The sequence below is a fragment of the Charadrius vociferus genome, unplaced genomic scaffold (assembly GCF_000708025.1).
Source record: "Charadrius vociferus isolate BGI_N301 unplaced genomic scaffold, ASM70802v2 scaffold59, whole genome shotgun sequence".
Classification (NCBI taxonomy): domain Eukaryota; kingdom Metazoa; phylum Chordata; class Aves; order Charadriiformes; family Charadriidae; genus Charadrius; species Charadrius vociferus.
The window spans coordinates 4,596,068-4,610,903 of NW_009661371.1; the positions used below are offsets into that span (position 1 = coordinate 4,596,068).

The 14,836-nt window shown below is 38.3% G+C and overlaps 1 protein-coding gene across 1 annotated transcript in view; it reads left to right on the plus strand.

The window, feature by feature from the left end:
• The first annotated feature begins 7,910 nt into the window (after window positions 1–7,910).
• RAPGEF2 (Rap guanine nucleotide exchange factor (GEF) 2) overlaps window positions 7,911–14,836 on the plus strand; it is a 68,666-nt gene continuing 61,740 nt past the window's right edge. Inside the window, exon 1 of the mRNA XM_009893721.1 lies at window positions 7,911–8,283. Coding sequence (XP_009892023.1) covers window positions 8,224–8,283 — 60 coding nt within the window. The 5' untranslated portion in view covers window positions 7,911–8,223. The remainder of the gene's footprint in view (window positions 8,284–14,836) is intronic.

Sequence of the window (14,836 nt, forward strand, 5' to 3'; positions counted from 1 at the left end):
AAAGTTTTGATAGGTACCTGGAACAGCTGGCAGGTGTTATATGTATTCTTGATGTGGCTGGCATACAAACTACACAGATTGTGCTCTCACTCTGTTTTGTGTTATTTGTGTATGCATGTGCTAAAACACAAAATATTTTACCTTTTCTTCCTTTCACTTCATTAAGTTATATTCTGTATATTACTCTTGAATGTTGTAGTTTGGTGAGTAAAGGCCTGCAGCTAACTTGTTTTAAAGTCTGCAAATGATCATAGAATCACAGAATGGTTTAGATTGGAAAGGACCTTAAAGATCATCTAGTTCCAACCTGCCTACCGTGGGCAGGAACACCTTCCACTAGACCAAGTTGCCCAAAGCCCCATCCAGCCTGGCCTTGAACGCTTGTAGTGATCCGCGGTGCACTAAAGATCATGTTGAAAGTAAGCATGCTAACATGTCTTCTGATAGTAATCTCTAAATGCAAAACAGTGTAGAACAAAATTATTAGGGATACTCAATCTGGTAGGTGCACTTCTACCTAATTTTATTTATCTCTTCTATAACTAGGTAACTGATCTTGTAATTGCAAGGGAAAAATGTAGTGTTAAACTTGCAAAATGGGAGATCCGTCAGTTGATAGTAGTTGGCTCCCTGTTTTATTTGGTAGGGGAAGAGGAGAGGGAAAGGGCACTTCTTAGAATTTTATACTAAGGTCTCTTTATTTGAAGGATGTAATGTTGTGTTCTGACTTTTTTTCCTATCTAAAAACAATTTGACTATATGGGCTTTGTTACTGATACAAGCAAAAGGTCTGAATAAATTTCTGTGCAGTTGCTAGACCCTGGGCACAAAGCTCTCAAGATACGGAGAGAGTTACCCCAAAAGAAAATGATCTTATGCTGGTAAACTGTTTTTAGTGTTGATTTTAATTGGGAACCCCTGGAGTAGGCTTTTTGGAGAGTCTCCCTGTGTAAAACTGTGGCTGCAGACAAAACCAAAAGTTACTTCCTTCCAACAGACAATTGAGGAATGAAAATCCTCTGTAACAGCAGCTGGTCCTTTCAAAGTTAAACTTCCTCAAAATACCAGAGATAAGTACTTAGTTACCCCAGGAGATGTCCAAATTCAAGAAGATGGACAGAAGGGATTCAACATCACATATGGTAGTAAAAATGACACACAAATTCCACCATTATTTGGGGAATCTGGAAACCTAACAGCAGACTGGAGGTTTTCTGCCAGTCCTGTCTATGTCTGCATCTGGAGCATAGTGATGAGAGTTTCAGATCTTCCCTTAAAGCTTCTGAGTTAAGTTCAAGAAAAACTGTTAGAAAGCATATTGTATTTGCTTAAAACAAAAATACTCCCCCTCCACTACTGCCAACATCTCCTAATGAATGAAACAAACAACAAAACCCAACACAAAATGAGCTAGCATTTAGAGAAGATTGGAAAAATCTGGGTTTTGTTTGTTTTTAATCCATTAATATTTTATACTGAAACATTAAATAATTGTTCTTCTGCCTTGGGTGGTCTCTGAAACATTCAGTTCCGTGCCAGAACAATCATCCTTGCGGTTCAAACATGTCAGCGTGTTTCAGGTAACAGGATTCAATGGGGCTGATAAAAAACATAATGGTCTGGAATTTGGACAGTTGATTGACCTCAGAAAAATCCCAGGGTATTATTCGTACCTTTTAACAGTGCAACAGTAGGATACACATGAAAGAGGTATGCAGTTATCTTCCATAAAGTTTTCCTGCATTATTATACAGTGAAGAACATGAAATTTTGGGACTGCCTCACATAAGTGAAGAACTTGTGTCCCTGGATTCCTGCTGTGAAATTGGTATGGACACAACGATATGTGTTGTTTTGTGGGTATTTTGTTTTGTTTTTCCTCCAAGATAGTTAGGTGATTTGTATCTCGGTAGTGAACCTCGTTCCCAGCAGGTATGAGTGTCAAGGTATTCTTTAGATCTGGTAAAGAGGCCTTGCTAGACCTGTGTGCCAGATATCATTGTTCTTCACTTTAAAAGAGCGTTTGATTTTTTTTTTTTTTTTTCCTTTCATGGTTTTTTTCACAGTTTAAAAGCAGAAAGTACATTCTCATGTTCTCTGATTTAATTAACACATTATCTTAAACTCTTGTCCTTACACCAAAGTGAGAAAATTTTATCAACATTGGGAAAAACTTTATCTATCCTGACAGACGGCATTTTTTCCGCTCCTGAAGTCCTGAAACAGTTAAGGAAATTAAACTAATCTGTGACTGTTCTGCCAATTGAAGTCATTAATATCTGAAATTTTAATGTCTTAATTTTTAACATTTAATAATGATAATATATCCTTTAAAGCCATGTCATATGCATTAAACTTTAGGTTTCTGTAAGTAATAACCCATTGCTTTATGTAAAACACATGGATAAATCAGTTAAACATCACATAGAGTGACTTCACAAACACACTTATCAAATATGATTTCGATCTTGCAAGTAAAGTTTAATAAATAAGTCCTTTTAAGTGTTGCAGGAACACAAAAGATATGTTGATTTTTTTTTTTTTGAAGTATTGTTAGATTTAAAGCATAAATAAATATGGAGTCCAGAGAAAAGCTGGTGTGCTCTGCTGCTGTGGTGAGCCTTTGCTCAAGTTGGTTTTGTAAGCTAAAGTAGGTACTCTGGAAATGGGACATCTTGTCACATTTGGGAATGAGTATTCATCAGTTACAGTTTTTCTTCATGTCTGTGCTAACATAATTGTTGTATGTTAGAGACTTCAATGGCAGGTATTTTAAATGAATACTATAACGTGCTCCCATTTTAAGATGGGAGGCATGCAAACAGAAAGTTTGCTGTACTGAAAACAGAGCTGTGCACTGAAGGAGACAAATGAGTCTGCCGTCAAAGGGAAGACTGGTGGTCTACGGCACATCCACCCAGCTGAGGCACCGGCCTGACTGCGCTGAGCTTGTTGTTAAAGATCCAGATTTATAATCTGGTTCATCCGCAGCAGCAGCTCAACAGAAGGGCATTTGTTCAAATGGTCTGTAACATTAGTAAATGTGTTAGCAGAAGAGCACACGTCGCCCCATTGTAACTGGCGCTTTGGTGTTGCCAATGAAGCGGTGAACGTAGTTATAATGATGTTAATGCCACAGCTTTATGAATTAAAATAAAAATTAATTTGACAGATACTATTACTTTATCAGTGTGTTTTGGCTGAAGTAGTATTTTAGTCATAGCAACTCACCTTGGAGAACGTATTTGGTAATTTTCCCTTAGTCAACAGAATTTTAAAGTTCTCAAAGTTCTTGAGAAAATGCAAATAGGACAGGTGTGCCCAGACAATCCCGTGTCTGCATTATGCTGATAAACAGGAACTCGCTTGCGTGAAATTGGGTCATATGGCCAGAGATTTAAATTACTGGCAGTAAATTTGCCTAAATACATTAGAATAAGGCTTTCATATTGTGTGGGACATTTAAATGTATTGTAGCATTTGGAGTGAATTATTGTTCCAGGGTTTTAGTGGTTTCAGTTGGTGTTTTTAAATCTGATGGGAGCATCACATTGTTATTTAGCTATCTGTCTCATAAGGCTAGTGGGAGGGAGAGAGCATCAGCTTTATAAAATTTGGAAGCATACTCCTGGGAACTGAACAGTTTTGTGTCCAATAGCCCTGAGCTTAAAATGATGTTTTAAATCTCTATTTCTTTCCAAGTGAGGGAGGTGGGGGGAAGCGCAGATACCTCTGCCTTACTTTCCTTAAAATTATGTACTCCGTTTTTGCACTCTTCAATGTAGCTGTCTGCATTCCACCTACACAACTGTGTAATATCTGTGTAGTAGTCCCTTCACTGTGAATGTTTTTGGGGCACACATAATGATTGTGGGTTTTTGCCTTATTCCTTGGTCTTTTTTTTTTTTTTGTTTCTTTGATTTCCTGCCCCCAGTTTCTAGCTACTGGAGTCATGAAGTAGCAGTAAATTTGGTGACTTTACAGTGTTATGTTGTCTTTTGCCTAAGGTTTTGAACATATAGGAAATGTTGTGTTTAAAGGGAAGGGGAAAATGTGCTGATAACCTCTGTTTTTGAGGTACTTCAGGAAAAGAATGGTTTCTGTCTACGTAATCTGTATAAAATTTTAAGTACTCCTGTAAATAGTTGCGCGTTAAGGTGACTGCTTGAAATTGAAGTTTTGAGGTAGTCTGTTGTTGCAGCATTTGTCATTAACCTAAAAAGGTTTAATACTCCAATCATTGTTGACACTGCTTAGGAGAATAATATCCGTTTGGGATTACATTCCAGAATGTAAAATAGCTGAGAGGTATTGCAGTCAGATGCTGCTGAGGTCTGTATCTGTTTCTACCTTAAATTCAGAACTACTGTTTATGAATCCTGTGGGTAGTCCAAGGATGTCCTAACATTTGTAGTTACTTTTGAAAGGATTTTTTTAAACATTCTTTCCTGCGGCTCACACAGAGACGCCAGCTTTCTCATAAATACAACATTTTGAAAGCAGCTGGGGATAGCCCGTCATGTCCAATTATTGCATATCAGGTTTATTAACATCTCACTTTAATTGCCTAAAAGCATGAGCAAAAATGTTTTGCTCTTTTCAAACTTTAACGCTAAGCAGGGAGTTCTTACATGGCTTTTGAAGTACGCATGAACACAAAGTTGCAGTTAGGTTTTATATAAGCTATTCATACTTGATTATGATAGCAACTTGCCAGGATATATATAATTTTGGTGTTTTACACTGATTTAAATTCCTTTTATTCTTCACTGAAACGTATAATGATTTACTGAACACCCACTTTAATTATTTTTTAATAAAATATAATTTATACGTAATTATTTTCTGAACTGATAATGGAAAGTACATGTGATTACACTCCATCACTGTACCTGGAAAGTGGTGGAAGCTGAGGAGGAAGGATCAGGGAAATGGAATCAACCATTTCTTTCTTGGAATTGTTTTGACTCACAAATTGCCTGTGAGTGCAATTAGGCCTTCATCTAATTACATAAATTCCACTTTCCACCTTTTGAATGTAAAGAGACTTTTTTTCTGTTTTGGAAACCACCAGGTTTTCATCAGTCTGATGCATGTGAACATCAATTAGACTTTGCTAGGTTGCCTTAAGTTTTGCCTTCATATATGAAGTACTGACTCAATTTTCGAACAGGTGAGCAGAGGTGTATAGTGGTGACCCAAATAAGTAGTAAGGAAGTCTTCAATGGCATCGTCACCTGGAAGTTTTGACTTTCACTACTGTTTTAACGGGTTTGTTCATGTTTTCATGTTACTCTTCAAGGCTTATGCCACAGAAACCTAGGCTAGATTTTAGCTGGAAATACCAACTAAAGCAGAGTATGATGTGTGTTGATAGTTCTGGATGTAATGGAGTTGAGAAAGTGGTGTGCTCCCTTGCTATGCTGGGGAGACGTTTCTGTCTTGGCAGAACTTCATTTTTTCCTGACACGAGCGTAAAACCCCACACTCCAGTTCTGCTCATGGTGTTAACCGCGAGGCCACCAAATCAGACTCAAGAGGATTGTAATTGCTTTGTCAACAAGTAATATTTTTAAATTTTGTACTAGAGAGGGTTTGTCTAAGCTTCCTAGAATGAATAACTTCCGCTATTTCTGGTCAGCACTTCATCAGAAAATTGATTGCGCTCAGCATTAGGCTGTTTTACAGGCTTGAGCATAATTTAGCATTTTTAAATCATCTGCGAGTTGCACTGGCATATTACAAAGACTTCTAAAAATTCTAAACTAATTTTTGTAATTCGGTCATGTAAAGAATAACTTATCTCTTAGTGTATGCTAGAACACCAAAGGTGCAGGTGTCACTAAACTCTCCTAAATTGAATATATTTACATGTAAAATGTGCTGTTTGTGAAATGGTGTCCTTAGAATAACTGTGGAAATAATAGAGCAGATATTACAGGATATTTTCTTGCTTTAATAGAATTCATTTCCACTAATTTTTATAGCCTCATTTACTAGCAGTCATTGTCAGTACCAAAAGAAATCACTGTGTGACAAACGAAACTAATTATCAGTGGACATGTTATTTTGGTGGAAGGCAGCTGCCGACTCTATGACATAGTATTCTGTAGTATTCATTTTTTCCTGTGTGTTTTTGCCTGTGTAGCAACTGTTAAGTCTTTTTGCTATTGTTCTCGTTAAGAAAAAAAAAAAAAAAAAGACTTTGAAGTTACTTTAAGCACAGATGGTCTTTGATTTTAAAGAATGTGTTGTAAATGTGTTGTAGAGAACTGTACTAGAGTTGAAGCCTAATGGAAGAGTGGCATGTTCCTGTTTGCCCTGGCTTGGTCTCCCCCGTGTCAAGTGGAGTGAATCTGTGGCACTTAAAATGTACGTCGTATGATGGGGGCTGACAATTAGTTTACGGCTTGAGCGCGTTCCCTGTTGTGTTTTAGCTCCTCTGCAGTATGATGTTGCCAGTATAACCCGAGAAGTGGTATAGTGTAAATAGGAGTGACTGGGGAAATTTCTGAGTTTCAGATATAACTACAGTCAGAGAGGAGAATTATAAAAGCCATATGTATGTCAATCTCTTCCAGATCTTGCATCCCCTTTTGTTTTTAGTGGTATTTGTGTATGCGGTGTGCAAGGAGAAGCAGGAGCTATAAATCAGAAAGACTTTACATGACGTGTTAAAGGGTTCTGGACGTTTACCTGCCCCAGCCCCTGGATGTCTGTGGCCTGTGTAGTGGTGAAGCTGCTGAAAATCTGAGCGAGCTCCTCAAGTGCACTGTGTATAAATAGTTGATAACAATGTTTACAGCTCTGCAGCAGCACTCTTTTGGGTGGGGGAAAACGGGAGGTGATGTCAAACCCTCTGCTTTATCCTCATCTTCATGAAAAGTCGTGTTCAGTTCAGGATTTGGCGAGGTAAACGTGGGTCCTTATTCCCACCCGGACTTCAGGGGTATTCTCAGGAGCCAGCAGCGAAGGGATCCCTCCCCTCTGGGGCTGCTCTCACCTTCAGAGGCTGATACCAGCTACAGGCAAGAGCTTGCTGTTTTATCTGCATTGTCCATCGCTACCTTAATGAGTGAAATGGTTAAGTATCAGAGGGGGCGAGCCTCAAGGAATGTGTCTTCCATTTGACTTGAATATTTCGGTGGATAAAGGGGAGAGGGAGGGAGAGGAGAGAGCGAGAGAAATCCACTTACATCACTGGAACTGCATTGAGTGTGTGCCTGTGTGCAGGTTAAGAGACAGACTACAGTGTCTTTGCTTTCTGCAGGAAGCAGCAATGCCGTTTGTATCCTAAGAGGAATTTTTTATTTAGAAAAGGAAGCATTCTTTCTACCCAGGAAATGGCTTTCCTTGTGCGTTGCTATGCCAACTGCCTGCAGCCATGGTCTTCCAAAGTAAGCACAATAACGTAATTATATTGGCGTATTGCATTCAGACTCATGATTCTCTGGGTTTTTGTGTGTGTGTGTGTGTAACTGTTGTATTTTTGTTGCTGACTCTTTGGGCGGTAGACGGGCTCGTCGTGATTGCGAGGAACAGGCATCATAAAACTAAATGTCCATCAATGTCATGCTGTTAAGATTAATTGTGCAAACTTGGTTAGCTGAGTGGAACAGAGATCACTGGTCACTACTCTGTCAGCATCATTAGCAGCCAGGGGAGGAGGTCCCTATCTGCGGGCTCTGCCCTGATTTTGGGGGAGTGGAGGGTAGTGCTGGAGCAGGGGGGAGGCTGCGTGTGCGAATGTGTGTGATTGCAAATGAAACAGGAGCGTTAACAATGCTTGGCTGAATGCTGGAGGCTGGTTCCCGCACCCTGACTAATATAATACTGTATTAAGCCTTTTTGAGGGAGTCTCTGTGCAGTCAGCCATTTTAGCTTTTTTCCTCCTTTTTCTTTGCTTCCCATTCCTCAGGCTCCGGGAATGGGTTTGTTCCCTTGGATGAATGCTGGCTATGTAGGGTTTCATCAGGCTCTCTACATCCTGACATGCTTAGACTTTCAGTGTTACAAAAATGGAGCCTAACGCTGTCGTTTGGATCGCGGCGCCGCACTACAAGTGCGAGGGGGGGTTTGAGCTTACCAGGAGTGACACTTTTAGCTCCAGCTTGGTTTCCCCCCCTCCTCCTCTTTTTAATGTAATGCCGTAGAGGGTGACTTGCCATCCATGAGAAATTGGTACATGATGTGTAAATTCAGCTCAGCTTATGTTTCTTCATTATGAAACCCCTTGCAATCCCAGCTAACCATGGAGTTATGGGCCAGCAGGAGAAGCACTCAGTAAGTATTGCAAATTCTGTTTGTTCTATCAATAACCTGTCACGGGCAAACTGCATGGAGATTGAAACTGCTTGTCGTCCTGCTCACGGGCTTTCCTGCTTGTGAATTTAATAGTGGGTTTGGAGGGAAAGCTGTACCTGAGGTGGCATTAGAGTCGGTGGCTGTATTTAAGATTGTTTTTACCTTAGAAAAGGCAACTCTGTAGGTTCTTTTCGAATGTTAAAAATTTACTGGGAAAATGCTGAGATACATTGGGGCAAGAAGCTGTGAGCATTCAATTAAAATCATTATGCATTTGCTAAAACTTTAAAGAAATATTCAAGCTGTAGAACAAGTGATATAATTGTAAGTGGTGATAAGAATAGATTTATTCTGTCTAGTGTATGGTAGTAGTGTGCCGTTGCCTCATAGCATGGCGTTTAACATCTGTGATATGCTTATGTTGAAAACGCAGAAACTGTTAGTAAAACATGGAATGAACAAAAGGCATAAGTCCTGATGCTTTCTAATTGATCCCATGAGTCAGCTACACCTTTGTCATGCTTTAATCCCATAGGCTGCCTGTGTTTATTGTTTGGGAAAAATGCATTCATAAGCAGAAGAGCAAACATTATTTAACAAGGCCTCAGGTGTCAGGAATTAGAAATTTAGGTTTTACAGGATAAAAAGATTCTAGAAGTACAGATTCTTGTTGCTCAGTTAACACGTTTAAATCTTCATGCTAGATTTGGTATGATTCAGTATAATTCTCAATCTGACAATTTGTGTCTTGAAAAGATATATAAATATGTTATGTGCATCGTGTGTGTGTTAGAATGTGCATGGGAATGTGTACAGTATGTTCAGCATATACAGCTAAGGATCGTAAATATTGGGAAGATGTGATAGCAGGAACTTTTTAAAGGAGGAACATTTTCTTCAGGAATTCAGTTTTGATTATGTAGAAATATGGAAACATTTCAGAAGCATTTCTAGAAACATTTCAGAATGTGTCTAGTGGATTTTTCTTACGCATGTAGCAGACATATCACAGCTTCTTGTTGTGGACTGTTTTGTTCCTTTCCCTTCTTCTTAATTACATTCTAAGTATAAGGGAGTTCGTGTTACCAAATCATGTGGCGTTCATGAAATATTTAGAACTTAATCTAAAAATGAAAAACCTTCTTTCCTCCTGAAACTCAAGTACTGAAGAAGCTGAAATAGGATAACTTGAATTGCAAATACAAATGAAATGAGAAAGCTCTTTCTACTCTCCAGAGAATGTTGGTGAAAAGTTCTAGATTGATTCTTGTGAAACAGCAAGTCTAACTGATATAAAACAATTGCTTATAGATAAAGGAGAAAATTAACCTGGCATTTTAGAGACTCAGTGTTACAAGCTCTGTCATATTTTAGCTGTATTGCTTTGAGTTAATTAAATCACAGAGGTGAATTTCACTCTCTGGACCAAAAGGTAGGAATAGTAAACAGGCAAAGGTTAAGGTACTGCTTTAGGAGAAAATTAGTTTACATTAAGAAATGTCCACATATCTATAAGAGAAAGAAATCATACTTTGACATAGGGCTGTCACACAATTGCAGATTTTGCATGAACAAAACCCATAATTTAGAGTTTATATACAAGTTTAAAATGAAAATGTTAGGACACAACGTAGCTCAGCAAAACCCACCACTTTGGCAATGAAACTTTCCATGCTTGTTCTCCAGGCAGAGGATATTTTGCTTGGAAAATTGGACTGAAAGATGTGAATTCTTGGTGGAAAGGGACTGCCAGCCTGGAGTTTCAACGTATGCAGACTTTGTCTGGCTTTGCCTAAAAGGAAAACTTACTGAATTAGTTGTTTTTCGTAATGAGTAATTTTCATGTTAATACGTTCCCAGAATCCTAAATCTTTTATTGATATCTGACTTGATCTTATTTCAAGGAGAGAGCCTGAATTACTTCAGTGACATCCCTGCCTGAAGTCTCACAGCTTGATTTGCTGGGACAATCTGGAATTGAATGCAAAAATCTCCTGTGCAAGGTTTCACAAAATTCTGTGAATTAATTTTAGTTAATGTTGTTAAATTTTAATTTCACACTAGTTTAGTGAGAGAATGAGGGATATGGGTTAAATCTACTGTTCTGTGAAAATAGTATACAAACTGACCATTATGTTCATCGTGGTGAGAATGGAGAGAGAAAAAGTAAAAAATTGTGTTGCGTTTCCTAGATTACTTAATATAAGAAATAAAATCAGTCACATCAATCAGGTGTGCTGGTCCTCTGTGCCTCACATTTCCTAAATTGGAAGACTTTGAAGCCGTGCCACGGATGCCCATCGGAAGGTGGTGTTGCTCTGTGGGTGATACACACCTTGATACACAACTATTGTCACCTTCTGAACAGGGACTAAAAGTATGCTCTGGGTGAAAGATGGCAGAGAAATGAAAGCTGGATTGTTGAAAAAGTAGTTCTGCTTAGTTATTGTATTTAAAGTACTTAACCAGCTTTCATGTAGTTCAGTAGGTGTGTTCTATTTGGCTGTATCCTTGCTGATTTAGGAGTCCTCTCAACTAGTTTTGTAGTGCTGTCATTATAATTTTCTTAATCTTAAATGTTAGGAGGGTGAGTGATGTTTCCAAAATGGTCACTTTGTGGTTGTTGAAACAACCATCTCTTGAAAAGTTTCAAGCATTGCATTGTATACCTGCTTTATTATGTTGGAAAAATCACATGAAGGTCTAGCGTACGAAGGTTCCCATGGTAGACTTGGGTCTTCTGAAATGTTATCTTTCTATCTCATTTTTCCGTGTCCCTTGTATGTGTTTGTAGGAACTCCACTCAAGGTTATTTAAAAAAATGAAAAAATTGACAGATATAATGGCTTTTAAAAATGTCACATGAAATGCGTAGTTCTTTCGTGACTGTGTAATGATTAACAACTCAAGAATTGCAGGAGACATTGGAATGACTTACACACAACCTGTAAGAAAGAGTAAGCTACACTTTTACTTTGGGTATTATTGAAATAAAGTCTGCTAATAAATGATATGTTTCTCTGCCAGCCCAGTGACTTTTCTTTAGTCATCATATAGCTACTGTAGTCTTTTGATGTGCTTGACCTGTCTTGAATTACTGAAAAATAGTGAAAGCAGTAAGTCAAATCTTTGGCTTGTTGTTACCATATTTTAGTTCATAAAGATTTGTGGCCCTGTCCTAGACACCCCCTTGCTCCCAGGAATGAAAAGGAAATAAGTCGTATTTTGAGGAAGAGTCTTGATTAACTGGTAATTGTTCAAATATGGTTATTTTACTTTGGTAGTAAGGGTGTTGGTTGACATAATTTTCTAGAAGAGATCATCTGTATTCTGTTGTAACTCAAACAATACATGTAACCTGGGATAGTTATTTGTCCTTTGAGTGAGCATAACACAGCACTAATAAGACATGGGGAGGAGAGGTGTGGTGATGTGATCAGTGGCTACGCTTGGTAAGATGAATAATCTGAGATGGCATCATACCTGGATATTTTTTTATATGTATGTGGAAAAAAAAAATAATAGATGTATGAAAAAGAACTCCGACTAGGTAGTAACCTATTAGCTACTGTAGCTGCTGATGGTTGCAATTTTGCTTGTCTTAATGAATTATGTTGCACTGGGACCTGATACAGATTTTTTCCTGTTGTTGTTAGGGACCTTTATTGCTTACTGAAACCACATTTCTGGTTTGGCCCCTTCCGATTATTCCTTTCCTTTTAATTTGTATATTTTGGAAAAAAAAAATCCTCTCTGTAGACCAATAAAGGACTTGTGGATTTTTCATGTGATTAGGAATAGTATTTCACCTCTTCATAGATGCATTATGATACAGTCTTTAGTGACATGACCATATATCTTCTACAAGATTCACCTCAAGGTGGATCGCTCTGATTTAATGAGCAACTGTTTGATATTTTGGGCTAGTTTCATTGCTCAAATGGCCAGGTTGTGTTTATGATATGCTATTCAAGTCCTACTCAGAAGATGAAAGCATTAAATTTTTTTTTTTCCCTGTGGCTTTTAAGGTGTTTGTAACTACAGTGTTCATGTGATTCATTAAAGTAGTGCAGGGGTGGGCATTTTCTTCATCTTTCAGGTAGCTCCGTTGAAGCAAATCCTTGGCAAAAAGCCAAAAGAATTTTGAGAACTTAACATGCTTATTCCTCAGCATAGCTAGGCCTAAATAAGTGTTCGAAGTATGGATTTTTTTATTTGAATTTTCTGTGTATTGGCCCAGTTCAGGCACCCACGGCCTAATGGTCATCTGAAAGGTTGATTTTAAGTGACTTGCCTGGCATCGTACCAGAGATCTGTGGTGGAGTCTGGCTAAATTCCTGTTCTCCAGGACAACATTTAACTGCAGATATTCTCAAAAGCTTATAAATGGTGAAATTTGGGTCATTTCATAGGGATGACAGTGAATACATTAGTGACCTGTAGAGATGGCAAAAAAAGCATCCTTGGCGTATAGGAGATGTCCTGCCGTCTTTCTGTTACTGTTTCAGGCCCTGGGGATTGCACAACATATTTGAGAGAGCAAAGAAAACCACACCAGAAAAGCCACCATCTATATGCACATTGTGCATGTGTGCGCAACGCTGCTTTCTCTACCTTTTTAAGAAGCAGCTGACATTTTTTTCAGTTCAACACGGATAGTTGGTGTAGAAGATCTCACATTAGGGCATTTGTTTAGAAAGTTTATATACCAGGAAGAGTTCAGGCCTCATGTCGGGAATTGGGGAAATAATTGTAATTGGTATTACTGGTTTTGGTTTATGTTCCAAAGTGGCTAAATCTAGTGGTGGTGTCGGAGTGCTTGCAAAGTGATAGTTATGATGGTGCACACTGAAATGTGTCATTTATAGTTATAATACAGATGTGAACCTGAAAAGGAAAGTTGGCTTCTTCCAAAATGCTATTTTGAGACTAACAGACTAATACTATTTATCATTACTGAGTTGTAAGCGCTCCTACCTGGTCTTTAGGCATGCCAAAAATCCAGCTGAAACTCATCTGCAAAATACTTGTGTATTTGATCGCTTTGCAGGTTGCCTGCAAATCAATGAAATATGAGAAAATAACCGCACATGATTTAACAATACGAGTGCTAGGAACCATGATTTCTAATTTCTAAACAAGAATTGGATGAACATTTAAACTGTGTTCAGACCATCAGCTCTCTGGGATAATGAATGATGTTGATGCTGGAAACTCTTCAGTATAATTTTTTTAAGCTTATTCAAAGTTTGGTTTTCTTAGATATTTTTTATTCCTTGGTGATTTCTAGGCTTTAAATTGCAACAAATAGTCCTTAACAGCATCCTTGATGTTTGGAAGGCTGAACTAATTTTACTAATCCTTTCATGAATACACAGTGGTGTGATTTTTGTCTGACTGAAATTAATACAAGATTTCCAGGATCTCAGGTTTATTTTATTGAAGTCTGATTTTGATTTTTGGTATCTTAGTTGTAACAGCAGGTATATTACCAGACTTGAATTGATGCATTCTTGTTAGCATTCTCTGAATTAAAAAATTCATAGAAGTAATACTACTAGAAAGAAAAAAAAACCCTCGATAGAGTATTTCGGGAGTTCATGAAGATGAGGGTAATACTGAAGCAGGGTTTCCAGTGTTCTTTATTGCCAGTAGCTGAGAGGTACTACTGACTTTGAAGACCCTACGTGATAAGTATAGTTAATGTTAAGGATTTGAGCAAAATGAAATATTAGTGTCTCAAGATTTACCCTTGACCAAAGAACCTTGTACGTGCGACCCTTCATTTTCAGTATTGTATTTAAAAGAGTCTGGTAGTTGTCGTCCAAGAGAAGTGTGGGATGACCCCTGCAGGTTTGCAGACTTTTTATGATTTCAACCTCTGCGTGCTTAACCCATTAATCTGTTACTGAAATGTAACTGGCACTCATCCGGTATCCTGGTACTGGATGGTTGGTCGTTCTTCCAGTTTTGTCAGGTTGCCAGTAGTCTTTTTTGCTGTTCATTTTGAGATGATGATGATTCAGCTGAGAAATACAGGAAGGATAAGCTGAACTGAAGGGGTCTCTGCTCAGTGGGTTGCTTGTGAGTGCTGATCCTGTGCCCGGGAGCTGGAATTTATAGGAGTGTTTGTCATTCCTTCCTAAAGCCGTGTTTGTATGGGGATATTAGAAGGGCAGATGAAGGACAACAGATTGCAGTGCGTTTATGTGGGTGATGTTTGAAGGTAAATAGCTTTATGTTAACATAGCACTTGACCCAAATAGTGCTGCTACTTTGTTGGTAATACATCTGAGATGTAGGGGTGGAAATCAGCTATCGCCTAATGTTTTTGTTTTGGTTTGGGGTTTGTTTGCTTTCTTGGAAAAGATGAAGGATCGCAACCAATTGCATTTGATGAAATAACTGGAAGATAGGATGAAATTTTGTTTAGGTGGTGTTTGTAATTTACACTTGTGATGCTGGACTTGGTTTTTAGACTAGTGCAGTATGGTAATGTGGAAGAATGTGGATCCAGCCTTTGGCCAAAAAG